At 43.4% G+C, this 26,987-nt stretch overlaps 1 protein-coding gene across 2 annotated transcripts in view; it reads left to right on the forward strand.

Moving 5' to 3' along the window:
* CFAP61 (cilia and flagella associated protein 61) overlaps positions 1 to 26,987 on the forward strand; it is a 262,542-nt gene that overhangs the window by 65,121 nt on the left and 170,434 nt on the right. For both annotated transcript variants that reach the window (XM_007191888.3, XM_057528332.1), the window contains exons 9-13: positions 5,928 to 6,019; positions 12,080 to 12,154; positions 14,505 to 14,683; positions 16,240 to 16,279; positions 19,751 to 19,890. In XM_007191888.3, the coding sequence (XP_007191950.2) occupies positions 5,928 to 6,019; positions 12,080 to 12,154; positions 14,505 to 14,683; positions 16,240 to 16,279; positions 19,751 to 19,890 (526 nt within the window). The remainder of the gene's footprint in view (positions 1 to 5,927; positions 6,020 to 12,079; positions 12,155 to 14,504; positions 14,684 to 16,239; positions 16,280 to 19,750; positions 19,891 to 26,987) is intronic.

The raw sequence follows: 26,987 nt of genomic DNA on the forward strand, positions 1-26,987 counted from the left end.
TTATCCAAGACAGAGGGAGCCTGGCCCTGCCAACACCTTGACTTCTGCCCAGGGATACTGTACTGATTTTGGACTTCTGGCTTCCAGAACTGTGGGAGTATACATTTCTGTTGTATTAAGCCACCAACTGAGTGGTAATTTGTTACAGTGGCCACAGGAAACTAGCACAGTTACAAAGAAGACCAAAGGGTCAGAGGCAAACCAAGGAAGGAAGCAGGTCAGGAAATAAGGACATCTCCACTCTTCAGCAGAAATGCTTGATAACACTGTCTGCTCACTGTTTCCATCTTCTTACTGTCTCGAGGCTACTTCTTATCCTTCAGATCTCAGCTTAAATGTCCAGAGGGACGTCTCTGACCACTCAACCTTGAAGCAGCTCCCGTGCTCTTATTTTCTGCATCTAGCAGGGCTTAATGTTTCCTCCTTCTCTTACTGACTTGCTTTGGGAGTGCAAGTTAGTCTTGTTCATTGCTGAATCTTCAACATCTAGTTTGTTAATGTCTACCAGATGGTAGGTGTAAAATATAGATTTTTAAATGAAAGAATGAATCAATAAGTGAACACGCACTGTGCTTTGTTCATACCTCTGCTTTAGCAACTTTCACACTGCAAGATCATTAGAGGTGTGTGTGTGTTGGGGGGGTTGGGGGGGTGCACTCACACCCTAATTACTTGTGAGCCTCTTAGAGTGAGGACTACATCTGATTCATTATGTACTTCGCGGTACCTCTAGAGTGCCCTCAACTCCTCGTTCTCCACCGAACTTCAGTCGAATGAATGATTTAACTTGAACCTCTAATCTTTCCTCTTCTTAAAGCTGAGTGGCTTAAATTCATTTGTCAGTCTTTTCTGAAATCATAATATTAAAATACTAAACAAAATGACCATTTTGTGATATTCTGAAGATAGAAATTTACGTTTATAATTAGACATTTTGGGGGGAATCTTAATTGTGTTAATAATACATGAAACTGTCCTCCTTTAAAAAGTTAGGATAATGCAGTTAAAGTTGAATTCCCTTTGGTCAGTGGCCAAGCCTGGTTCTCCCTCCCATCCCCAGAAGTGGCCATTGTTGTTAGTATGCATCCATCCAGACCTCTTTTTATGCACGTATTCATAGAAAAAACACTACCATCTTGTGGCAGTGTTTTTGTTTTTTTGGGGTTTTTTGGTTTTTTAAAATTTTATTTATTTATTTTTTTGGCTGCGTTGGGTCTTCGTTGCTGTGCACGTGCGTTCTCTATTTGCAGCAAGCAGGGGCTACTCTTCCATGTGATGCGTGGGCTTCTCATTGCAGTGGCTTCTCTTGTTGAGGAACACGGGCTCTAGGTGTGTGGGCTTTCAGTAGTTGCAGCACGTGGGCTCAGTAGTTGTGGCTCGTGGGCTCTAGAGCACAGGCTCAGTAGTTGTGGTGCACGGGCTTAATTGCTACATGGCATGCGGAATCTTCCCGGACCAGGGATCGAACCTGTGTCCCCTGCATTGGCAGGTGGATTCTCAACCACTGTGCCACCAGGGAAGCCTGTGGCAGTATTTTTTACATAAATGGCACCTTTTGGGTATGGGACGTTCTGAAATTTGCTTCTTCACTCAGCTCTTTGAGATCTAATAACATTGATAAGCTTAGGTCTGCGATTTTCCTTTTATCTTCTGGGTAGGATTCCACTGTATGGAATGGGCCACATTTGTCCTTAGATGGAAATTTAAATTGTTTCCACTGTTTTGGTATTGCAAACTGTGCTGCAAAAAACATCCTTGCACACGTATCCCTGGGCCCCTTGCAAGAGTTTCCACAGGCTATATTCCCAGAATCGTTCTTGTTGGGCCTGGAAATACATTGCCACCAAACATGGCCATAGCAGTGGCCTTCCTCCAGAGCCTCTCCTAGTTTTCCAGTATTTAGTGTTGTCAGCATTTTTAACTTTTGCTAGTATGATAGCTGTGAAAGGAGATATTTTTTTAACTTCATTTCTCTCTTACTGAGGTTGGACACTTTTTATGTGTTTATTGGTCATTTGCATTTCCTGTCCATTCATTTCCTTTGCCTATTGTGTTTTTTTTCCTCTTTCCCTAGAATTCAATTGTTGGTCTATCATGTGTGTTGCAAATATTTTCTCCATGTATCTACTTATTTAAAAAATAGGGGGTTCTTTTGACAGACAGAACTTTTAAATTCTGATGGGGTCTAGCATGTCAATATTTTTTTTATGACTTCTGCCTTCTACATTTTTAAGGAAGGGTTTCTCCACCCCCCGGGATAATAGAGATGTTCTCCTATATTTTCTTCTCGTAATTTAAAAGTATTAAAAAAACTTTAAGCTGTTAATATATCTGCAAATGATCTTTGTGTATTGTATGAAATAGGGGCCCAAATTAATTTTTTTCCTTATGGTTAGCACTATTTATTGTACAGTTTATTCTTCCATTCTTCCCGCACCAATGCTACCTTTAACATATATGAACATTCCATAATTATCTGGCTCTTTTCTGGATTCCATTCTGTTCTGTTCCTACTCCCAATAACCCTCTGTTTTAATAACTATGGCTTTATAATATGTCTTTTTTTTTTTTTTTAGAAAAGTATCTCCATTTTTATTTTGGGATTTTGTGATTAAATAGTTATTTTTTTAATTAATTTTTATTGGAGTCTGGTTGCTTTACAATGTTGTGTTAGCCTCCACTACACAACAAAATGAATCAGCCATACACATACAGATATCCCCTCCCTTTTGGACTTCCCTCTCATTTAGGTTACCACAGTGCATTAGGTAGAGTTCCCTGTGCTATACAGTATGTTCCCATCAGTTGTCCATTTTATACATAGTATCAATAATATAATATGTCTTAATATTCATTAGAAAATTTGGCCTGCTCTTTGTTGTTATTTCTTAAAATTTTGTTGACTAACTGTTCTTCCATATTTGCTCTTTTAGAATCACTTTGTTTCATTTCACAAAAAAATCTTGTTAGGATTTTTGATCACTATTTTAAAAAAATGTCAAAACCCACCAGATTGTACACTGTTACTTTTTCCTAAAGCCTTCACAATGTATTATTTAGCTTTCCCTCTGTATTATTTCTGTTAAAGAGCAAGGCAGACACAGGTCTTGGGTCTATACAATTTGGGAGCTCTCTTTAAGAAAAATAATACAAAATTAGGAATGCAATAGTGGGTGCTGTGCCTTGGGAGGGACCTGGACCTCCAGCTTTATTTGCTTCATGGTAACCCCGCCTCAGGGTAGCAGTCTGACTGAGAGAGAAAGTGCTAGTAAACGATGCCTTCGCTCCCACTAGAATAAAGCCCTAGTTCGTGACTACCAAGCTACTTAGGTGGTGTAAGCAATAAAATAACAGTTAAATTTGCAACCTCAGTCGTGTTTCTAGCTGTGTGTTGTATAATACCGCTGCCTTGACTTTTCGCTGGGACAGCACCTCACATCTGAGGATCTCAGGGCACATTAAGAACATTAATTAATTAATTAAACCCCACAAAACCCCAGAGACACAGGAAGGAGGGACGTGGCATCACCTTGCCCAGTTCTGAAACGCAGCCACCTCTGGGGACGAGCAGGGCAGCTGCTTCTTAATAAATGGCAACGCCCACAACACTTTAGCCCAGACAATTAGTCGTTGTCGTTGGTAATTGTCTTGTGAACATTAGCCTGTCAGACGGTGAGGGCTCCAGGATGAACTGTTCACTGCAAACCTAATTCAGTCTCTGAAATTTCTGGCTTTTTAGTAATTTTGTCCTAATCATAAAGTATATTAAATACATAAACAACAAGGACCTACTGTATAGCCCCGGAAGTTATACTCAGTATTTTGTAATAACCTATAATGGAAAAGAATCTGAAAAAGAATATATATATATACACACACACATATACATATACATATATACATAAAACTGAATCACTTTGCTGTACACCTGAAACTAACACAACATTACAAATCAACTATACTTCAAATAAATTAAATAAATAAATAAATAAATAATAAATGCACAGGGAAACTCTAGTTTTCTTTTAAACTCGACAGTGTTTTTGGTAGTTCTTCAAATTTAAAACTTAAGATAAGAAAAGATTATTTTAAAAAAATAAAGTGCAACTTAATAGGGAGTTATTGATAACTTTTTCTGTTTGTTTGTTTTTGATTCAAAACTTTGCTGCTGAGCAAAATGAATCAGTGATGGTAGAAGTCAGGACAGCAGCTACCTTTAAGAGGTGTGTTGGCTGGACAGCAGGTGAGGGAAACTTCTGGGCCCTGGAAAAGGTTTAATATTGATTTAAGGGGTTGTTAACGTGCGGTACATACACGTAGAGATTCATGCACTGTGCCGTATACATGTTGTATCTCAATAACAAGCTGAATTAACCTGAAAAGCACTCTAGTCTTGCTGTTGTGAGAACACTGGAAACACTGTACAAACGATCTGGAAGGTTTTGCAAGGAGCAGGACGTATCCAGGTGCTAGAGACTCGCTAGGTTTCGTTCTCCCCAAAGCGTCTTTCTTCAGAAGAGCGGTTCTGAGTGCTTTGTCCCCTCTCATGTCATGTGCTCTCCACCCAGAAGAGCTACTTGCTCTGCTGGGGTGCCATTCTCTCATTGTCCCTTCAACGTTATGTGCCTCTTCGTCTCTGCCCTTTACACCTCCCTGGGCATCTGATTCTTCTCTTAGGATTTCATTCTACTTCATTTGCCTGCATCTTTGCCAGAAGCAGGTATAGGGCATGAGTAAGTGGGGATTTGGGGTTGAGAGGCGTCTGCAGGGGCCGTTGCACTGGCTGTTGCTGCAGGAACAAATGCAGTGGGAGAGGAGGATGCGGAGAGGGTAGGCTGCCTCTGGTGCCACTGCGTCTGCTGTGATGCTTAGAAACAAGAAGACGGGGCAGCAGGCCACGCTGGCAGCCCAGTATCTGGGGCCTCCAGCAGGTCCTGGGTCCCTCCTGTGTATGTGCGGACAATTCTGAGGAGGGGCAGCCCCTGGGCAAGAGCATCCTAGGGCTGCTCTGAGCTAAGGCCGAAGGGCTGCAAGCAGATGTCAGGGCTAAGAGTCCCCCAGTGGAGCAGACACAGAGTGAACAAGAAAGGAGGGGCCGGGGGTGGCGAGAGAGCGGGGGAGGGTGGGAGGGAGAGAGTGAGACAGTGGAAGAGAAGGTGGGGTGGTGGTGGGGAGAAAGACAGACAGGAACAAGGAAAAGAAAAGAGAGTAGAAGGAGAAGGAAGAAAAGGAGGGGCAAAAGAACTTTTCAGACAACATGGGAAAAAAGTTTTTTCTACTCTAGTTTTTGGTGAACGGTAAATATATGAACACTACCCCGATTATTGACTTTCCAGAACATATTAAAACAATAATGTATAGTTAGCTCCAGGTCTTGCTTAGAAAGTAGAAAAGCGAACATCGTGGCCTCTGTCAGATGCCCGTTCACAGTATTTCCCAGCACGGGGAAAGCAGCCCTTATGCTAATCTCTGTGTTCTGAGAGCACTGACATAGCCGATTGTGGTCTTTTCCATATTCTGCCTTAAAATCATTTCAAAGCCTGCCATCCAGGAGGTTGATAATCAGTTGTTTACAAACTTCAAAGGGGCTCCCGTGAAAGGATCACGGAGCTCGGTCTCTGGCAGGTTCGAGGGCCTCCTGGGGGGCAGCCCAGCCCAGCCCCATCCTGGCCTCAGTTTATGTCCACAGCTCCCTCGGGCCAGGTATCACTGGACCCCCATCCTGTGCGGATGGAGGCACGGAGAGGTCAGAATCCGAGTGCGCTGCGAAGACCCTGTTCTCCCCACCTCGCGGCGCTGCCCTCAGCAATATAATCCTTCAGATATGCTGCAGTTTAGAAACACATGACCACGCTGCCTCCAATTTCCTGTGCTCTGCAGATATTTACCATCTCTTTTCTGTCCTCTTGTCCCTTTTTCTCTGAAAGGCGCCGAGCTCAGGAGCAGCAGCCAGGAATGGCAGCAAATAGTCAAGGAGCCGCAGGAAGCTGTCTCCCCGGAGGCCGGGGAGAGCATCCAGGTAACGGAGATCATCCCCCCAGCCTGGTGCTGCTTGTGCCGTCGGGGTCAGGGGTGTTCCTGGCGCCGGAGTCACTCCCGAGAAGGGAAAGGTCTCACTGGCGTTAAGATCTGGGGGACAAGGGCGGGGAGGAAACAGGCTGCGTGTTTGTAACCAATCAGCCTCACAACACCCTCAAGAATCCAGCTCAGGATGGAACCCCATCCCTTCTCCCCCTGCCTTCTCACTCATCCCCTGGCTTCCGGAGGCTGATGTGGATAAAGCAGCTCGCTTAAAGGTGGTTAGAAAACCCACCTTGTTCACAGACTCAAATGAGGCAGCATTTTCCTTCCTGCCCCACTGGGCCCTGCAGGCTCTAGAAGCACCTGCCACAGCTCCCTGGATTGCTCCTGGCCCACTGGCCCGGCCTGGCTTCAGCAGGGGCCCCTCCCCACACCCTCCTGCTCTGTGAGTGCTGCCACCCTGACCTAAAGGGGGCACACCCCACTGAAGGAGGCCACGGTCAGCCAAGTAATAGAGGACATAGGATTTGGGGGATGGGCCCGGGGATCCAACCATTGTTCCATCTCTGCCACCCTCTGACCACTGATGGCTCACAAAAATGCAAACGCCCATATTGACTGGGCTCTGGGTCCTCACCTGCTCCTGCAGGACCTCAGGGCATGTCCCTTGTGTCCTCTGGAACTGGCCTCACCAAGGGGGCGGGGAGAACGAACGGGCTTACCTCTAGGCTACCGTTGGCGGCCTGGCCCTGCATCAGCACTGCGTGTGGCCAAGAGTCCCAGCACGCGTTTCACTGCACGGGCCCTTCTGCTTCTGGTTTTCCTGACGTTTTCCGTCCACCTGCGGCCAGGATGGGGGCTGGTGCAGTGCCATTGCTTCCTGGACTCCAGCCCCCAGCTCTCTCTTTTTCTCCTTTCCAATCTTGGACAAAATAACATTCCCCCTGCCCATCAGCTCATGCAAAGAAGATCTTGGGAAGAAGAGGAGTCAGGGAGGACCTTTATCTTAGCATTAGGCCACCTGGCTCGTCCTGCTGCATTTTCACATTGTCTCTATGGAAAATGCCTTCTTATACCGCAAACCACAAAAGGACCCACCTGTAGCTGGGTAAGTGTTGTATTTCGAGGGCTGATTTATTCTCTGCACAGAGGTTGGACGCTCACAATGGCCAGGCTCTCTGCTAGGTGCTGAGGGTGCTCGCGAGACCAAAACACAGCCCCAGCCTTCAGGAGGTGGTGCACGGTGGGAAGAGGAAAGCCTCCTAATTCAGTATGTGGAAATGAGGGTGGAAAACATCCCAGAAGAGGGCACGAGGGACACCTGAAGCTTTTAAAGAAGGTTGTTTGGCATGGACTGGATTGTGGGAAATGAAGCTGATGAATGGAATTAGTAAAAAGAACTTAGCGCGAGGGATTTCTGCCTCTGGCAAAGATGGCTAGATTTACTTTTCTGCCTGAAAAAAACAAAAAAATGGCCAAAGCATATGAAATAAGTTTTTAAGACACTGCTCATCAGGTAACAAAGGAGAGTGATGCCCGGGAGGTGGGAAACAAGCCAGGTAAGCCCTCCGAACATCCTGGCCTCCTGCTTTGAGAGAGTCCCTGACCACGGCACAGGGCAGGAGGAACCATGGAAGCCAAGTGGTATGTCCATGGAGACTAAAGCCACTAAGGTTTGCAGGACAGAGTACCAGAGAGGAGAGAGCTGTACAGAGAGATGGTTGACACCAGCGAGGGTCACTCTTGGGTATTCAGCTGAGTACTGATCAGCACATGCTGAGTACTGATGTGTGCATGCACATCAGCCTGATCTTCAAAACTACTGAGGATCAGGCTGAGGAAAGAACTTCCCAAGAGGATTAGCATTAACAGTGCACAGTGCTCATACAAGGCTGGGAATAGTGCGTGTTCCATCAGCCAGACCAGGGAACCCTGTGACTCGCAAGGCATTGGGAGAATGCACAGAGGGTATTGCATCAGTAGCGAGGAATAATTAGCTCTGGAGAGAGCACTGCTCCAGTCCTATCTAACAAATCTTTAGAGCAAGATCCAAAAGGACCAAACTGCTTCCAAGTAATTTGAGTTCCAGAACAAAGTTCAAGAATATTTGTAGGGCTTCCCTGGTGGCACAGTGGTTGAGAGTCTGCCTGCCAGTGCAGGGGACACGGGTTCGAGCCCTGGTCTGGGAGGATCCCACATGCCTCGGAACAACTGGGCCCGTGAGCCACAATTACTGAGCCTGCGCGTCTGGAGCCTGTGCTCCGCAACAAGAGAGGCCGCGATAGTGAGAGGCCCACACACCGCGATGAGGAGTGGCCCCCGCTTGCCACAACTAGAGAAAGCCCTCGCACAGAAACAAAGACCCAACACAGCCAAAAATAAATAAATAAAAAAATAAAAATTAAATAATGTATAATTCAGGTGTACTTTAAAAAAAAATAAAAAAGAATATTGGTAGGAATACAAAATTATCCAGCACCCAAGTAGATTAAATCACAATGTTTGGAATTTTTTTTTCTTAAAGACATAATGCTTTTGCACACTTAATGTCCTACAGTATAGTATAACATAACTTTTATATGTACTGGGAAACCAAAAATTCACATGACTTGCTTTATTGCAATATTCACTTTATCGTGGTGAATGAACCTGGAATATGAACCTGCAATACCTCCAACATATGCCTGTAAAAACACCCCAAATAAACCTTCTAGAGATTAAAACTACAATTCATGAGATGAAAAATACACTGGAAGGATTAACCACAGATTAGACATTGCAGAAAAAGGGATTAATGAAACAGAAATGAGAATTTAAAAAAAATATCAGTGTATCAGTGAGCTGTGGGATAACTTTAAGTACCTAATATGCGTGTAATTGGAATTCATAAAGAAGAGGAGAAAGATGTTGGAACAGAAAAAAATATTCGAAGAAATAATGACTTAAAAATTCCAAATTTTATGAAAACAGTAAACCCACAGGCACAAGCTCAACCAATAACAAGCACAAGAAACAGGAAGAAAACTATACCAAAGCCCATCATAATCAAATAGTGGAAAACCAGTCATAAAAAGAAAATCTTAAAAGTACCCAGAGGAAAAAAAAAAAAAAAAAAAAAAAAAAAGTACCCAGAGGGAGAAAAAAAAAGGACAAGTTGGGAACAGAGGCCCAAAGATAAGGATGGCAAGCAGATTTCTTGTTGGAAACAATGTGAGCAAAAAAAGACGGTGGAGTCACATCTTTAAGGAACTGGAAGAAAATAAACTGTCAACCGAGAATTTTACACCCATTGAATATCTTTCAAAAATAAAGGTGAAATAAAGACTCTGCCTACACAGAAAAGGGGAAAGAATTCATTACCAGTAGACCCAACTACAAGAAATGTGAAAGTCCTTCAGGCAGAAGGAAAATGATGCCAGATGGAAATCTGGATCTACACAGAGGGCGATGAATACTGGAAATGGTAACTAAATGGGTAAATGTGTAAGATTTTGTTTTTATTATTTATATCTCTTTCAAAGATAGTTGACGGCCTAAATAAAATAAAAACAACATAGTGTGGAGCTTTCAACATGTGTAAAAACATCTGACGAGAACAGCACAAAGGCCAAGAGGGCACAATGTAAGGACCCTATTTTAGGGTCCTTATACTACACCTGAAGTGATGTTTTATCACCTGAAGATAGACTTAAAGATGTAAACTATAAACTAAAAGAACACGAAAGTTACAAATCAAATTCAGAAAGTTATCTCTAATAAGCCTACAAAGAGGTAAAGTGGAATCATAAAAATATACAATTACTCCAAAAGAAGGCAAAAAGAGAGGAAAAGGGGAATAAAGAACAGATAGGACAAATAGAAAACAAACAGCAAGATAACAGACTTAAACCTAATCACATCAATAATTACATTAAATGGAAAATGGTCTAAATATCCCAATTAAAGAATGTATAAAGCAGATATAGATTGGATTAAAAAGCAAAACAGTTACATGTGGATTACAAAAAATGCACTTTGAGTAGATACAACAGGTTCAAATGAAAAACATGCAAATAGATACATCATGGTAACACTAATCAAAAGAAAGCTGGAGTAGCTTTATTCATTTCAGACAAAGTGGATTTCAGAAAAGGGAATATTACCAGGGATAACAAAGGTCAAGAGGACATAACAGTCCTAAATATTTATGCACCTAATAGTAGAACTTCAAAATACATGAAGTAAAAATTGATAGAACTGCAAAGACAAATAAATAAACAAACAACTATATTTGGAGATTTCAATATCCCTCCCTTAATCATTGATAGAATGAGTAGACAGTAAATCAGTAAGAATGTAGAAGATTTTAAGAATACTGTTGACCAATTTGACCTAACTCTACCCAACAACGGCAGAATACACCTTCCCACATCCACATGGAATATTTACCAAGTTAGATCATATTTCAAGCTAGAAAAGAAGTCTCAATAAATTTAAAAGGATTCAGGTCATCTAAAGTATGTTCTTCCCCAACAAAAGACATCACAGGGAAATAAAACTTCAAATCAACAGCTCTCATAAACATTGATGGAAAAATTCAAATAAAACTTTTAATAAATTGAATCAGTATATTAAAAGGACAATGTCATGATCAAGTAGGGTTTATTCTGAGAATGCAAGGTTGGTTTAACATAAGAAAATCAATGTAATTCACCATATTAACATTCTAAAAAAGAATACTTATATGTTTATCTCATAAATGCAGGAAAGGTATCTGAAAATTCACATTCATTCCTCATAAAAACTCTCAGAAAATTAGGAGTAGAAGAGAACTTCTTCAATTTGATAGAGGTTATTGTTGAAAAACCTATAGCTGACATCATCCTTGGTAAAAGACTGAGTGCTTTTCCACCAAGGTCAGAAACAAGACAAGAATGTCTGTTCTCACCACTTCTATTCAGAATTATTCTGGCGGTTCAAGCCAGTGAAAAAAGACAAGAAAAGAATTAAAAGAATATACACAAAATTAACATGCAAAGTTCAATTTTATCTCTGTATAATGGCAATGAACAATCAGGAATTTAAGTAAATACCATTTAGAACAGTACAAATACACAGAATACTTAAATCTGACAAAAGATGTTGTCAGATTTAAGTATTTTGTGTATGCTAAAAACTACAAAACATTTCTGAGAGAAATGAAATAAGACCTAAATAAATGGAGAGATATCCCCTGTACGTAATTTCGAGGGCTTGATATTGTCAAGTTGTTGATTGATCAATGAAATCCCAGTCAAAATTTCAGGAGGAATTTTTAGAGAAATTGAAAAAGTGATTTCAAAATTCATGAGGAAGTGGGAAGGACCTAGCACAGACAAAGAAACTATGGAAAGAGAACAAGGTTGTAGGACTAATGCTACTGACTTCAAGATTTATTATAAGGTTCTTGTAACCGAGACAGTGTGGTAATGATGTCAAGGTCAACAAATAGATGAACGGAACAGAACAGAAGATCCAGAAATAGACTCAGCATATAATCTACAGTGACAAAGAGCAGATCATTGTTTGCCTGTGGTTGGCAGAGTGGCCCCGGGTGGGAGGAAGAGCCACACAGAAACACAGAAGCTTTGGGGAGTGATGTATATGTTTATTATTTTTATCGTGGTGATATTATTATAGGTCAAAACTTTTCAAAAGCTACACTTTAAATATATGCTGTTTACTGTATGTCAATTATACCTCAATAAAGCAGTTTTTAAAAAAGCCCTAGTGCATCTTTTAAGTTACACAGAAGAATAAGAATAAAGGAGGAATAACTAACATCGACAGAGAGTCAGAAGATGCTAAGCATCTCTCCATCCACCTGTCCTTATTTTATCCTCAGGACAACCTTATGAGGTAGGTGCTGCCCTTAGCCCCTTTGTACAGATGAGGAAACTGGGGCTCCCTCACTTTCCCAACGCCACGTGCCCTGTAAGCATGGAGGCCAGGATCTGACCCAGGCAGCTCATACAGAGCTCGGGCTCTGAACCACTGTGGGTGTTGATTAATTCTCATGTCTTGCCTTTGTCTTTTGCAGAGAAAAAGCACAGAAGAAGCCGCAATGGAGGAAGCTTTATCACCAGTCCAAAGTGGAAACACTAGTGAGGCGGAGGTAGGGCTTGCGAGGGCCCTGGAGGGGGCCGGTGCGGCTCACTCCTCTCCACCTGTGTCTTCGTGTACTTTCCTCGCCAGGCCTCCCGCCTTCTTTCCCAGTTCAGAGCCGCCTCCTTACTTAGGACCTGCTCCACAAAGCCTCCCTCGGTGAACTCTCACTCCACTGTCATTAGACCTTTATTCTGTATCCGTTGCACAGCTCGGTCCTAGAAGTTACACTTTCTACATCAATAATTTGCAACCATTTCAGTAAATAGAATCTTTCTCTTCTTCCCATTGTCTAGAGAGAAAACATTTTGGAGGGGCAAACGTCTGTAAGAGTTTTCTCCTGCTCTACGTAGAGTACATTCATGTACACACTTATGTGTCTGATGTGTCATTCACACGCATCTCTGGTTCCAGGAACTGCTTCCTCCTGTTACAGATTCAGGCCAAGGGGTGATAGCATCTTCCACCAGTTGCCAGGAGTGGGACGTGCTTCTGGAAGGAGTGGGCCCCAGGCGGGCACAAGTCCGCTTTCCGAGCCTCACGTTAGCATGCGCTGCAGGCCCACTACCAGCTTCTCTGGCACTGCTCACCCCCCAGCACCCTGAGGGTGGGGGCTTCAGTGCCTGCTCTTTCCCTGGGGCTGTTCCTGCAGGCAGGTTGCCACCTCTGGGGGCAGTTGGAGAATCAGCCCCCAGCTCCTCTGCCTTTTGGGTAGGACGGCTCCCAGGGGTGCTCTCCACATCTCCCCGAGGTCTTGGCGGGATTGACAAGTAACCCACTTGTTCATTGCCCCGCGTTGGGGTCCTTCCCTTCCCTCCTCACTCGCCCACTCACCTCGCAGAATTTCCTGGCATCGCTCCCCGCGTGAACTTAGCTCCTTTTGCTTCTGGGGAACCCACATTAGGGTGCCCACTCCTCATGCCCCAGGGAGGAGGGAGCAGGGCACGCAGCAGAGGGGAACAATCTCTCTCCAGTATTTCTAAGAGGGTAGCCATTCCTTTAGGGACCCAAACGAGGATGTGGAGGGGCTCAGGGTGGTCCATACTGCATTAGAGGTACTGGCATCCCAGAGGGTATCCGGGCCAACAGGGAGGATTGATCTCCCATGTTTATCTCCTCTCCCTTCTGGAAAAAACCACCAAAATAACCGTAAGGGAAGAATAAGGGCACAAATCCACACAGACAGGAAGACCGGGAGAGGAGATATTGGAACACGAACACTTTAAAGGTGTTTAGAAAGAAGGAAATCGATGGTGGGGTTTGCACTGGCTCTTCACAGCTGGGGAAGGTGGAGGCCAGGCACCGTGATGAGGAGGGATTCCCCACATGTGCCCACAAAGAGCCCGGGCCCTGGGGCTTCTGCAGAAGGCAAGGGGAGGGCTCTGTGTGACAGTCTGCCAGGCAGTGTTGGGGACAATAGATTCCCTGCAGAGGACACTTAGCTTGTCAACTACCCCCCAAGTGAAAGGACCAGGTGATAGTTCTCTGAAGGGTCAAGCAGAAGCAGCTCCAAATCCAGTGCACGGTGCGAGGCTGTGTGATGGGGAAAGACAGAGAATAGGCGGATCAGTGGGATTCTCCATTTCACGTGAAGGAACCCCTGCCCTGTCCTCCCGCCCTGTTCTCCAAATACAGAAGCCAGCATAATAGTATTCAGAAATATAGAGGTAAAGGCCAAAAGAAAGGAAAAAGATGAAAATGCTAGTCAATGGGGGAGTAGGAGGCTCCTGATTTTCTTTATAACTTTTTAATGCTAATATTATTTTAATTTTTACTATATGCACGCATTACTTCAATTTCAAAGAACTCCGAGAGGATCTCGGAGTGAATCATGTTCCTCTCACTGAGCTGTAACACCTCCTTCGATGCCCTGAAAATGAGACCTGACAGGACTCTGCTCTAACTCTCCAGGTGGCTACGGGCAATTGACTCTCGGGGCTCCCCCTCACTAGCAAGCCACCTGAACAGCCCCAAGATCCAAAAATTCTTGTAGCACAAAATCACAAGGAAAACTGGGGACAGAGGTGTTTTGTTTATGGAATTAATACGCATGTAATAGTCCCACGCTCTAACCTCTATCCAGTGATGCAGTTAAAATATGGATCCCGTATCAAAGACCAACTGAGACCGTTCGTTTTCTGACCTTCGCACGAGAACCTGTTTCCATCCTCAACAATTTTGAAATCTCATTAAGAACACCTCCTTAAAACCGGGCCTGGCTCGGGACGGTTTGTTTCAGGTGAGGCAATCACATCTGTCCTGGGAACGGTGTCCTGTGGAGACAAGGCAGCCACTAGCCCATTAAATGGTAGAAAATAAATAGGATTCCCAGTTCAGTTCCTCCTCTCTCCTTGCTGTAGGACACAGAAAAACTCAGTCAAGAGTACAGTGTGGATTACACGGATTACTGCATCAGCAATATGAGCTCAGCGGCCATCTCTCTGCCTGAAGAGACCAGCAACTTCCGCCCCATCTACAGGGGCGCCTCCACTGCCTTCTGCATCCAGCTGTTTTGTATTGACGAGAAGCACGAAGCAAGGCAAGTGCTGGTCCCCAGTGCGTCTGCCGCGCAAAGACCTTCTCCTGGCCTTGGTGGCCCAACACTTGAATCTTGCAGAGCCAGGGGTTTCCAAGCCTGGCTGCACCTCCTCATTTCTGGGGGAGTTTTTAAAAACCACAGATTCCTGAGCCCCACTTCCAGACTCCAGCCCATAAAATTTGGGTCAGACCCACAGAACTGGGCTGCCCAGGGGCTGGAAAATCATCCCTTCCTTAGCCACATGTTGTTCCCCATTCTCTAGAGTTTGCATTTTGGGGGGACTTTGGGTTTAGGTTGCTGCTTGTCTGCAGTCTTTTAGTTGCAAGTAATAGAAAATCCAGCCGAAACTGGCTTTGGAAAAATGGAACAATTGCCTCACGTAAGAAAGGATAATCCAGTGGTGGGACCGATTTTCAATGTGGCTTGATCTAGGACTTATTAGATACCCCAATCACAGGCCAGGCTTCTCGCTCTACCCTCTACCCTATTCCTGAGCTGACGGCGGGGGGCCAGGCCAGGCCATGATGATGGCTTTGTCCCTTGCTTTGTGCTCCCCACTGAATCGGGGCTGGAGTCTCAATCTGAGAGGGATGTTAGCAGGACACCAAACAAGAATCCAGGGCAGCTGCCACAGGTTGGAGGCCTGGTGCCGGGCACACGAGGCTTCCTGTCCCTCCAGAACACCCCCGTGTTCAGTGCTCGCTGCCCCCTGTAGTCTGGATTGGACCCCTGCCCTCGGTGCCTAGATTCCACAGCCCCTTTGGGATGCCCACATAGTCCACCATTCCGTCCACAGAACAATGTTGAAGAGGAAAGATTGGCCCACTTTGATAGACTGGAAGGTTCCAGAGTATCTTTAAGACGACCAAGAGCACCGCTGGACACTCCCTTTTTAGAGGATGTATTTAATCACATTCCCGGTCTCGAGCTTTCCTTAGAACCATGCTTTTCTTGGACTTTTTTCCTCTCGAGTTTTCGTTTTCTTTGGAATTGAAATTCAATTGAAAGGTTGAAAAGGGAAATCTTTTTATTCTAATTATATTGCAGACATCTAAAAAGCCTGTAAACCCTTCTAGATCTGTCGTGTATATTTATTTTCCCCGGTGCATTCGGATAAGATTGTGCTTTTTGAATTTTCAACAGAAATTTGATGACCCATTATGGTTCACCTATAAATACACACCTGCAGCTGGTCAGAAAATCTTTTGCATATAAAAGAGAAAAAGATCAGAGTAGCTTATAATATGCCCATGTCTCCCCCCCAGCGCCTCCTAAAAGGAAGGGAGGGATCATGTCCACAGAATGACTATCTTGCTTTTTGAATGTGTAGAGATTTTTAATTGCTATAATAGTACTTTTGGTTCTAGAAAAATACTTCATTACTGACATTTGAAGCTTATGTCTTCTGCAGCTGATTACTGTTCAGTTAGACACAAATTCTGGTTACTGGTTGGCTAATCACTGCCTAAGGGGGGAGAGCCATAGGTCTCTTTAAATGTGCACTGATGCTGCATTTGCTTGCAGGTCAGTGACAGTTTTTACTGTCTTGTTTACAGGTCACTGGACTTTATGAATTTTGTTTTCAGTCTTTTTCCTGTAAGTACATGTTGAATTTTGAGTAATATAATTGGTTTTATAAGCTAGAAAAATTATAAAAAAGTAGGATGCCATATTCATTGTCCAAACATTTAATCTGCTATGAATGTTAAGGTTGGAACCACTTCTCTGTTCTGAAAAAAAAGGTTGAATGACATGTCCTGAACTCTTAAAAGTAGAAAAGATTGTCATTTTCAATAATTTTTCAGTCATGCTGTTGTAATAGTTTTCTTTCAATGCATAATTTAATTTAGAGATTGCTTCATCAGTGTCTTATTAGAATCAAATCATGAATAGAATGCTGGTAGTATATGAAAATGTCAGGAATTACTCTAAAGTGAGTTAGACTGTTGTATTACTTTATAGTTTGCTTTGGCTCAAAGAATGCTGACACCATTAGATTGCTTTTCTGAGGGTAGGAAAGTGGGAACTTGCAGTTGATCTTCTGGTTGGTGTCGCCTGACACATGGGATTGACTTGACCCTCTACGGTTGGTTGGTGGATGGCCCCAGGCAGGCACCCAAGTGCAAACAAGGTTCTCCACCTCAGGGTGTCCAGGCCACCTCCTCCACTTTTGTTTCATGGTCGTCAAGGGATAGAGATTCTGACCAACCTCTCATCACTTTGTTGGAGGGAAGAAAGTGGGGCAGGAAGACAATTTAGGTTCCTTAATAGGATTTTTATGACTTTTTTCACGGCTGGTCTATCAGTTTAGTCAAGTCGACAACCACACTTCTTCAGTTAGCTAATTACGGGCAAATTATCTATTGTTTTATTTTTCCTTGATGTTCTTTATACCAAGGCTAAAAAACAAAATAGGTTTAATTCTGTTGCCTGAAAGCTATGTGATCATAGATTGTATTTCCTCATTTTGTTAAGATGATGAAGACTTGGCAATGATGTTCTCCATCGTAATTTTTTTGAATTAATTTTAAGGCATTTTGAAGCTCATAAAACACTGTAGATGGCCCTGAGGGAGGGTTTGCAAAGCCGGCTTCCCTCCAAGATGCCCCAAAGTAAATTCAGTAAGTTCAGTTCATTCCTATTTTGGAGTCCATGCAGAGACAGATCTTCAGTATTATTACAAAAGCAATGCTGGCTTTAAGATAGTAAAAGACATGTTTACTTTTAATTAATTATTTCAGGATATGGGGAGACAGAAACAAAATACCTTCGTTACTTCATCCTTAATCACTCCCATCCATGTTGAAGCAACTCATTACGTTCATTCTCTTTTATGGCTGAGTAGTATTCCATTGTGTATATATACCACATCTCCTTTATCCATTCATCTGTCAATGGACATTTTAGTTGTTTCTATGTCTTGGCTATTGTGAATAGTGCTACAATGAACATTGAGGTGCATGTGTCTTTTTGAATTAGAGTTTTGTCCAGGTATATGTCCAGGAGTGGGATTGCTGGATCATATGGTAGGAATTACTCATTTCTCCCAGAGGAAGCCCCCCAGGGCTTGGCACTTAGTCCTTATTTTCAGCTTGAGTATTTCGACAACGTGACTCGCAAGTTCCCCAGAAGGAGCTGTGTTATTTTGCTAGAAAGAAGGAAGATCAGGTCAAACAGTGATTCACTCCTTTGGGTTGCACACGTGTCCCCAGGGTTTTGGATTTGCCCAGGCAAGGCCTTCACAGGGTTCAGGAGGAGGTGAGATCCCAAAGGGACAAATGAGCTCTGGGAAGAGCAGGCTGCTTCTGCAGGCACCTGGCAGAGAGGGTCACGGTGGACGTGAGGAGCACAGACAGTCCACGGCAGCACTGTCCCATAGACAACAAACTCTACATGTTCCAGCAGCCACATTATAAAAAAAAAGTAAAAAGACACGGGTGAAATCAATTTTAATAATATATTTTACTTAATGCAATATGTCCAAAATTGAATGATTTTAATATGTAATCAGTATGCAAAAGTATTAATGAGATCTTGTACATTCATTTTCTCAGGTTTTAATGTGTATTTTACATTTAGGGCACATCTCAATACAAGCACTAAATTGTCATCAGAAATCCTCGCTCTGCTTTTAGAGTTCATAAAATTTACAGTTGAATGAGTAGATTCACATACCCACATTGTTCTAAACATACATAAAGCTTTTCCAATAACTGAACTGAGTATCAGTTTTTATTTTATCATTTTTTTCTTTTCCATTATGGTTTATTATAGGATATTGAATGTAGTTCCCTGTGCTATACAGTAGGACCTTGTTGTTTATCCATTCCATATGTAATAGTTTGCATCTACTAACCCCAAACTCCCTGTCCAACCTTCCCCCACACCCCCTTCCCCGTGGCAACCATAAGCCTGTTCTCCATGTCTGAGTCTGTTTCTGTTTCGTACATAGGTTCATTTGTGTCACATTTTTGATTCCGCATATAAGTGATATCACTTGGTATTTGTCTTTCTCTTTTTGACTTACTTCGCTTAGTATAATAATATCTAGGTCCATCCATGTAGCTGCAAATGGCATTATTTCATTCTTTTTTTATGGCTGAGTAGTATTCCACTGTGTATATATACCACGTCTCCTTTATCCATTCATCTGTCAATGGACATTTCGATTGATTCTATGTCTTGGCTATTGTGAATAGTAGTGCAGTGAACATTGAGGTGCATGTATCTTTTTGAATTAGAGTTTTGTCCGGGTACATGTCCAGGAGTAGGATTGCTGGATCATATGGTAGCTCTATGTTTAGTTTTTTGAGGAACCTCCATACTGTTATCCATAGTGGCTGCACCAATTTACATTCCCACCAACAACGTAGGAGGGTTCCCAAGTATCAGTTTTGAAATGTAAATTTAATCAAAATGAAATAAAATTAAAAATTCGGTTCCCCAGTCTCACTAGCCACATTCCAAATGCTCGGTGGCCAGACTCAGCTCCTGGCCAGCATATTGGACAGCGCAGATACAGGTCAGGACACGCAGATCCCACTGCCCAGGTTAACCCGCCCTTAGATCTCATCACCCAGGTGGGACCATGCCCTGATAAAATACACAGACATCCATTGATGTGTAATCACAGGACTTTAGAGCAGAAAAGGCCTGGAGCACCACGCTCTCATCTCACAGAGGTGGGGACCACGGCTGGTGGCTGGTGCAGCATCACTTGGTAAACCCAGGGCCTTTGCCATGATACTGTGCAGCCTCGTCGCTCCTGGATACAAGTGAATTTGCAAACGCAAACGTCCTTAGTTTAAAACTCTACTTCTGGAAAAGAGCTGTGCTGACTGGGTCCTATGATTCACAATATTCCTTTATTCGGGTTTCAGTCAAACACAGATATTTTCTCCATATTCTTGCAATTGCTTATCTCCTGAATTTTCTGATTACTTTCCAAATGATAGGAATCTTTAACTTGAATATCATCTCCTTTACACATTTTACTCCTATTTAGTGTTTTACGGCAGGAATTTGTTTAGTGATAAATGATTTTTATCTGGTCTCCAATCACGCCAGGACAAGAACTTCTGCATCATTTCTCTGCCACATCTCACCCCTGAGTTTGTCCTCATACAGAACTTCGTGAAGATCGTCCCCTTCAACAACTGCACCCTGGACCAGGACCTCTACGTCTTCCATCGGGCAGGATTGCTCAAGTAAGCAGACGCGCCTTTGGCCAAAAGATAGTCCATGAAGTTAAAAAAAGAGAATGGAACAGGAGCTCCATGACATTTTAATTTAATGATTTATTTTTAAAATTGTCTTATTGGTGGAAAACTTGATCAAGTGATTTTAACCAGTCCATTTAGGGGAAGAGTCATAGTGAAAGTTGCTGGTCCAGTCAGATATTAGAGCATAATCTAACTCCAAAATAGTCGAAACAATAGCCATGTTGACATTTCTATGGGTGGAACAAGGTAACACAAGAAAGAGTCCCACTGCAGACCCCAAAAGAATAAGAATTGAACGCATGTCTGTGTGTAAAGGTATTATAGACTGATGTATATGATGGCATTTGTGTTACAGTGAGAAAAGGAAGGATTATTTTGTAAATGGTGGGGCAAAATAAAGACAGAAATGTTCTTCATATTCTACAGTAAAATAGATTCCCAAGTGATTGAAGAGTTAAATGTAGATATTGCAATAGTTAAAAATTAGAAACTGTTACCTACAGTGCTAGGTTCTGGGCCAGATTCTGAGAATACAGCAGTGAACAGCCTACTGGTGTGTCCCACATCCTTTCAAAGCTTATAAACACTCCTGTAAAAGTAAAACTGCAGCTGTGATGGGTGTACCAGCAGTGGGTCTGTGGGACTGTGGAGACGTATCATTGGGAGATTCAGCCCAGTCAGAGGAAGCTTTCCTGAGGAAGAACACTGAGTTCTAGACAAGGAGTGTGAGTGAGGATTGAACTTTATTGTGCCTCAGGATGGGGAAGGTCTTTTTAGAACATGGAAGAAAAAAACTAAGATTTTTTTTTTTTACTATATGAAACTTTAGAACCACTCTAATTTAATTAAAATGCAGCTGACTAATGGAAGGATATTTTTAACAAATATAACAGACACAAGGTTGGTATATTTTATATATAAAGAGCTTTAATAAATCAATAAGAAGACTAAAACCAAAATAGAAAAACTAACCCCCCCCCACAAATGGCCAGACTGTTTGCATATGAAAAAAACAAAAAAATCAATGGGTATTAAAAAATCTTCAAACTTATTGCTAATAAGGGAAAAGAAACAAAAGCAAGAATGAGACATCATTTTTGGTCAATTGGCTAGAATTAAAATATAGAAACATTCAAATCTAATGAGAAAAATGTAACGTTTGTCAGAATGTAAGTAGACATAAAATTTAAAAGGGCAGTTTGGCCAGAACGTTAAGGTAGTTTATATTCTTTCACTCTTTACTTCCACCCCTAGATAGAAACATATCCTAGGAAACTTGTTGCAGAGATGCAAACAAAAATTTACATCTGAGGATTAAAGAACATTGGAAATACTCTAAGCATCCAATAGTAAGAGAATGTTTAAATACTTTATGGTACCTATAGGAAGTAATCTATAACTATGCTTACAGTTCATTTTAAGAATATCTAATGATTAGAAAATGCTCAGAATGTAATGTTAGGGTAGAAAACCTATCAATAAATAAAACAGCATTTAAATATGACCAAAATTTCTAAAGAAGGAAAAAATGCATGAACAAAGTAGACTAAAAGGACACGTGCAGATGTAGTTCATGCCACCCAGGCCCCCTCATTCAGTACTAATTTCGCACCTGCGGGATGTGTGGGCGCCACCAGCTTGAAGCTGGGTCCCCCGCCGAGGAGACTGCCCTGGACAGAAGAGAGGGCTTTGCCCAAGGTCCGCCCTCCCGAGGGCAGCCTGCATCCAGCAACTAGTCTGTGTGTGTGGAGCGATGGGGAGGGACACCTCTGAAGGGTCTTCCCAGGGCCAGGACGCCCCGAGGTGTCAGCTGGGCATTTGTTGTGACCCCATGGCTCGCAGTCCATCTTCCCCTCTGCCCCGTCCTGCCCTGCCCCTCCCCATAGGTGTGGAGGGTCCCAGGAGCCACCCTCATCACCCCCAGCATGCGGATCTCTGTGTGAGGCTGCCTCCTGGGGAACCCGGCCAGTGGCGCTAAAGATGGCCCGTGGTTGCCTCGGGGTGGTAGGAGGAGTGTCATGGGTGATTTTTAATTTCCTTTCTCACATTGCCTAAATTTTGGAATTTTCCTACACCAACCTTGGATATAGCAAGTGGTTGAAACCCATCAAATAGGCTTAAGTAACTGGAGAATTTATTACTACACAGAACCAAGGGAAGACGCCGAGGGCAATTCTGGTTTCATAATGTGGTTTATTAGCCCTGTTGGATCTGTCTCTTCTGAGTTGACCCCTTCTCAGACACAGTGGTTGCAGGATGAGTGAGGTAGCTCCAGACCCTTTATCACTTAAGTCCACCAGGTGAAGAGTGGTAGGGATGTTTCTGTTCAGAAGCCCCAACACGGAAGTCTTACTGCATCTCAGTGGCTCAGATTGGCCCTCTGCCGGCTGACTTTGAACCCATCACCGGGTCAGAGGCTGCTGGTTGGTATCCCTTGGGTCTGGTCCCAAAGCTCAGGGCTGGGTGGGGGAGGGGTGCATCACCTATACAGATCTGGAGGCTTTTCTGGAGAAATGGGCAATGGAGCTGCTCCCCACACTTCCATCTTGGGATAGGACCAACTCGATCAATAGAAAGTGAACAGTAGATCTATTACAGGAACAATGTCAATACCGTCCATTTTCTATAATTTAACTTTTTCAAGCTGTCTTATTCACATAGTCTCATTCTTACAAAATATTATGGAGCTCATCAAACTGCGCATTTAAAATGGGTATATTTAACTGTATGTAAATTATGCCTCAGTAAAGCTGCTACAAAATCTTGTGACAAAGGGATTGGTAGAGTAGTTTCAGAGAGCTTTCTCTATAATTGATATATTAGCCTTTTAAGTGAAACTTTGAGAAACCTTCTAAATGATCACTTTATAATTGGGGAATGGTTAAATGAATTTTGGCATATTCGTTCAGTACATTATTACGCAGATTTTGAAAAAATAAAAACAGATCTATATCATGCTGTATGGAATGATATCTGGGATGGTGAGAAAAGCAAGGGTCAGATGATAATAGTAATAATAGTAATGACAGCTTACATTTATGGAAGGTTTGTAGTGTTTCAAGGACTTTCTTAATCACTTTCCATGTGTCTTTACGCACAGTGACCTTATTAGCTAGATACCATTATTATTATCCCCATCTTACAGGTAAGGAAACTGAGACACAGAGAGGTTAAGTAACTAGTCCAAAATGCACACAGCAGAAAGTAGCAGAGCTGGAACTGGAATGAAGGCAGCTGGCTTCCAGAGCCAACTCATAACTGCCTCACGTATTGCTTCTTATGCTGTGTTTTCAGCGTAAAGCTGTTGTAGCAGAGAGACCCTAAAGCACAGTGGCTTGAGCCAGAGGACAGTTCCGCCTCTACCACACAGTGGTCCAGACAGGAGCAGGTGGTCTAAGGAGAGTCGTGGCTTTTCCCCACGAAGCTGTCCAGGGACCCAGTTCCTTCTCTCATTGCTCCTCCATCTCATAGAGCAAGGGTCTTACCTACTGTCCGTGTGGAGAGTCAGGGGTCTGCGAATTTGGATGGGAAGAAAAATTACATCTTTCTGTTACTAACCTCTGATTGAAGTTTGACGTGTCCTTCCACTGTGAATGGAGGCAACAAACCTCAGAAGTGTCAGCGAAGCCGTGACTTCGTAGCCCATAGGAGTCACGGATATTCTCGTGTCACCTTACGGTTGTTGCAGATGTCTCAAAATATGGCTGCTCATCGTACTTTGAAGTTTCAGTAAATTTATTCTCCACCAAAACTTGTTACTTGATGCATTAATGAGGAGGCAGAGATATTACCAAAACACACATTTTAAAAAACATTTTGATAGCTCTACTTGATATAATTTGTCGTCTTTGATTTTACACGTTGAAAAGCATTAGTCTGAGAAGGGGTCCCGAGCACCCCCAGACTGTCAGAGGGGCCCATGGGGCACACAAGTGTTAGACCCCCGTCAGAGTGAGCTCTTTTCCTCTTGGTGCTGTGAGCCGGCTCAGGGCACCGTAGTCACATTTTAGCCACGGGGAAGGGTGCGAAGAGAAAGGAAGGGGAAGACTGTCCTCTTACAGAAGTTACATCACTCCTGGTCATAGTCTGTGCTCAGGAAGTTGGTTGCACAGCCCTGCCGAGCCGCGGGGGAGGCCAGGGGGACAAGTTGCTGGCGGGTCAGGTGTGCGCCCGGCGAAAACTCAGTTGACTCCGTTATTAAAAGGGAGAAGGCGAGAGGGAAACTGGGGGACCATCTTATCTAGTTTTTATCTTGCATATGTAAAGATGTTCTAGAAGGGTCCACGGGACTTTATTAACCTTTTGGGCTTCTGGGGAGCAGGATGGGGACGTGGCGGTGTAGATGGCGATGTACTCTTTGCTTTATGTCTGTCGGTTCCGTTTGATTTTTTTCATTAATAAACTTTATTTTTTAGAGCAGTTTTAGGCTCACAGCATAACTGAGCAGAAAAAGTGCAGAGGGTTCCTACAGACCCCTTCCCCAGTCCCCCCACAGACTCTCCCACAGTTAACATCCCACACCAGAGCTACACCATTTGTACCATCACGGAACCTACAGGGACTCACCATTATCAACCAGAGTCCACGGTTTACATGAGGGCCCACTCTTCTGTTGTACACTCTCTGGGTCGGGACAAATGTGCAATGACGTAACCACCACCACACTATCATGCAGAGTAGTTTCTAAAAATCCCCTCTGCTCCCCCTATTCGTCCCTCTCTCCTTCCCCACAGCCTCTGGCAACCACTGGTCTTTCTCCTGTCCCCATAGTTTTGCCTTTTCTAGAATGTCAGAGTTGGAATCCTACAGTACGTGGCCTTTACAGATTGGCCTCTTTCAGTTAGTAATGAATATTTTAATGTTCCTCCGTGTCTCTTCGTGGCTTGACAGCTTATTTCTTTTTAGCCCTGAATAATATTCCATTGTCTGGATGGACCACAGTCTATTTATCCAGTCACCTACTGAAGGACAGCTTGGTTGCTTCCAAGTTTTGGCAATTATGAATTTCAGCAATTATGAATCTATGTGCAGGTTTTTGTATGGACGTAGGTTTTCAGCTCATTTGGGTATATACCAAAAAGCACAACTTTAGATTGTATGGTAAGAATATTGGGTTTTGTAAGAAACTGCCTCCCTGTCTTCCAAAGTCCTCCACCATTCTGCATTCCCGCCAACAACGAAGGAGAGTTCCTGTTTCCTCATATCCTCGCCAGCATTTGTCAGTGTTTTGAATTTTCGCCATTCTCATAGGTGGGTAGTGGTATGTTGTTTTAATTTGCGTTTCCATACTGACTTACGGTGTTGAGCATCTTTGCATTTGCTATTTGCCATCTGTATATCTACTTTGGCGAGGTGTCTGTTCATATCTTCTGCCCTTTTTTAAGTTTGGGTTGTTCATTTATGTTTGATTTTTAAAAAAATTATGGGCATGCATTACTTCCATAATAGAAAGTGTAGTTAATTTTTTATCACTGAGATTTTAAATTTTATTATGACTCAGGTAAAACTTTCATTAGAATGTTATTTACGCTCTCTGCATTCTTACGTAGAGTGTATTGGTGACATTTTCTTACGACTTGGGATTCTCTTTATGAATAAATACACTGATGAGAGCAACCGGATGATGGGATCAGGATAGGGCCATGGGTCTGCCTGAGGTAGTGGCCTTGTTCTTAGTGGCTTAATTACTTAATTCACAGTCATATTCTTTTCTTGTACACTCTCTCTCTTATTTACTATGTACATGTATTGCTTTTGTTAACAATTAAGTTTAAGTTTTTAAAATAATGAGACTTTCAACACTTGTCTGGAAATTAGTCCTGGTTGCAGCAAGGCCCTAGTTTTTCTTTCTAACCATTTGCAGTGTCAGCTTCATTTTTGTTTTGTTTTGTTTTGTTTTAATCACTCACGTGTAAAGTTGGAGCAAATCATGTACACCTGGGTTCTTTTCTGAAAAATTAAAGACTCACAAACCGAAGTAGTTTCCGTGCCTTTAGAAAATCATGATCCTTGTCACCATTCCCATCTGAGCCCTCATTGGGAGCTTTCCTTTGTTGCTCTGAGTTTTGTCGCCAGCCCACTGACAACTGCACACCCGGTTCTCAGCGTGTCCAGTCTTGTAGTCCAGACTTTGCACTTTTACTCTTGTTCCTGTCTCTCTTGTGGCCATGGCAGTGGGTCACTGTTCTCTAGAGCAAGCTTAGATTTTTAATTCTTTAAATTCTAAACACAAAGAGCTTTACAAATGTTAGGAATGGTAGTTTTGCCTGTAGGATCGCTCAGCTCGTAAAGGGAACACGATATCGGAACCGGCTTCTTCCCTCTGCACTTTGAAAGCCCAAACCACAGGGCCCCTTCAGGCAACTGAGCTTGGCCGCAGGAGAGGGAGGAGGCCAGCTGACCTGAAGACCTTCCCACAGAAACATGGAGGAAGGACAAACTCACACCTTACATCCCAGAGGTATTAGTATTTTTTTAAAAAAATATATTGGTGTTAAGCAGTGGATTTGGAGGACGTTCATATGTCACAAAATGAAGCTAAGAGATGTGAGTGTAGAACCACCTCGAAGAAGACCGGCCGTGCCCTCAGGTGGGTCCCTGGCACCAGATTTACCCCAGGGGCCCTGCCTTCACGGGCCTTCCCTGCCTGCCCCGTCTCTGAAAGTCCCCAGATGTCATGTCCCCCTCCCCCCTCGCCCCCCGCCCCAGGCACTGACAGCCAGAGGTACGGGAGCTCCAGGAGCAACACGGCAACCTCTGTAGGCCAGGCCCCGTGTGGTGAGGCTCTGGGACCCCTGGCCTGTGGGGCTCACACTTGGGTTTTAGTCAGCGAGGCCTCACAAGGGTCTGTTGGTCCGTGATGTCAAGAACGACCATCTGGCGTGGCTGGCAGCCCCGCAAGGCCATCATGGACATGCATCTTGTACCTTCCTGCACCTGGCCTCACCCTCGTGCAGGGAGAGTTCTGTGTTTCAGAGCTGCTGCTTCTACTCCAAGTGCTGTCCATGGATGAGTACCCACCCAGAACTTGCTGAAATGCAGGATCGGAGCCCTGCCCCCGGCCTTCTGAGTCGGTTTGCCTG

The sequence above is a fragment of the Balaenoptera acutorostrata genome, chromosome 15 (assembly GCF_949987535.1).
Source record: "Balaenoptera acutorostrata chromosome 15, mBalAcu1.1, whole genome shotgun sequence".
In the NCBI taxonomy this organism is placed as follows: Eukaryota; Metazoa; Chordata; class Mammalia; order Artiodactyla; family Balaenopteridae; genus Balaenoptera; species Balaenoptera acutorostrata.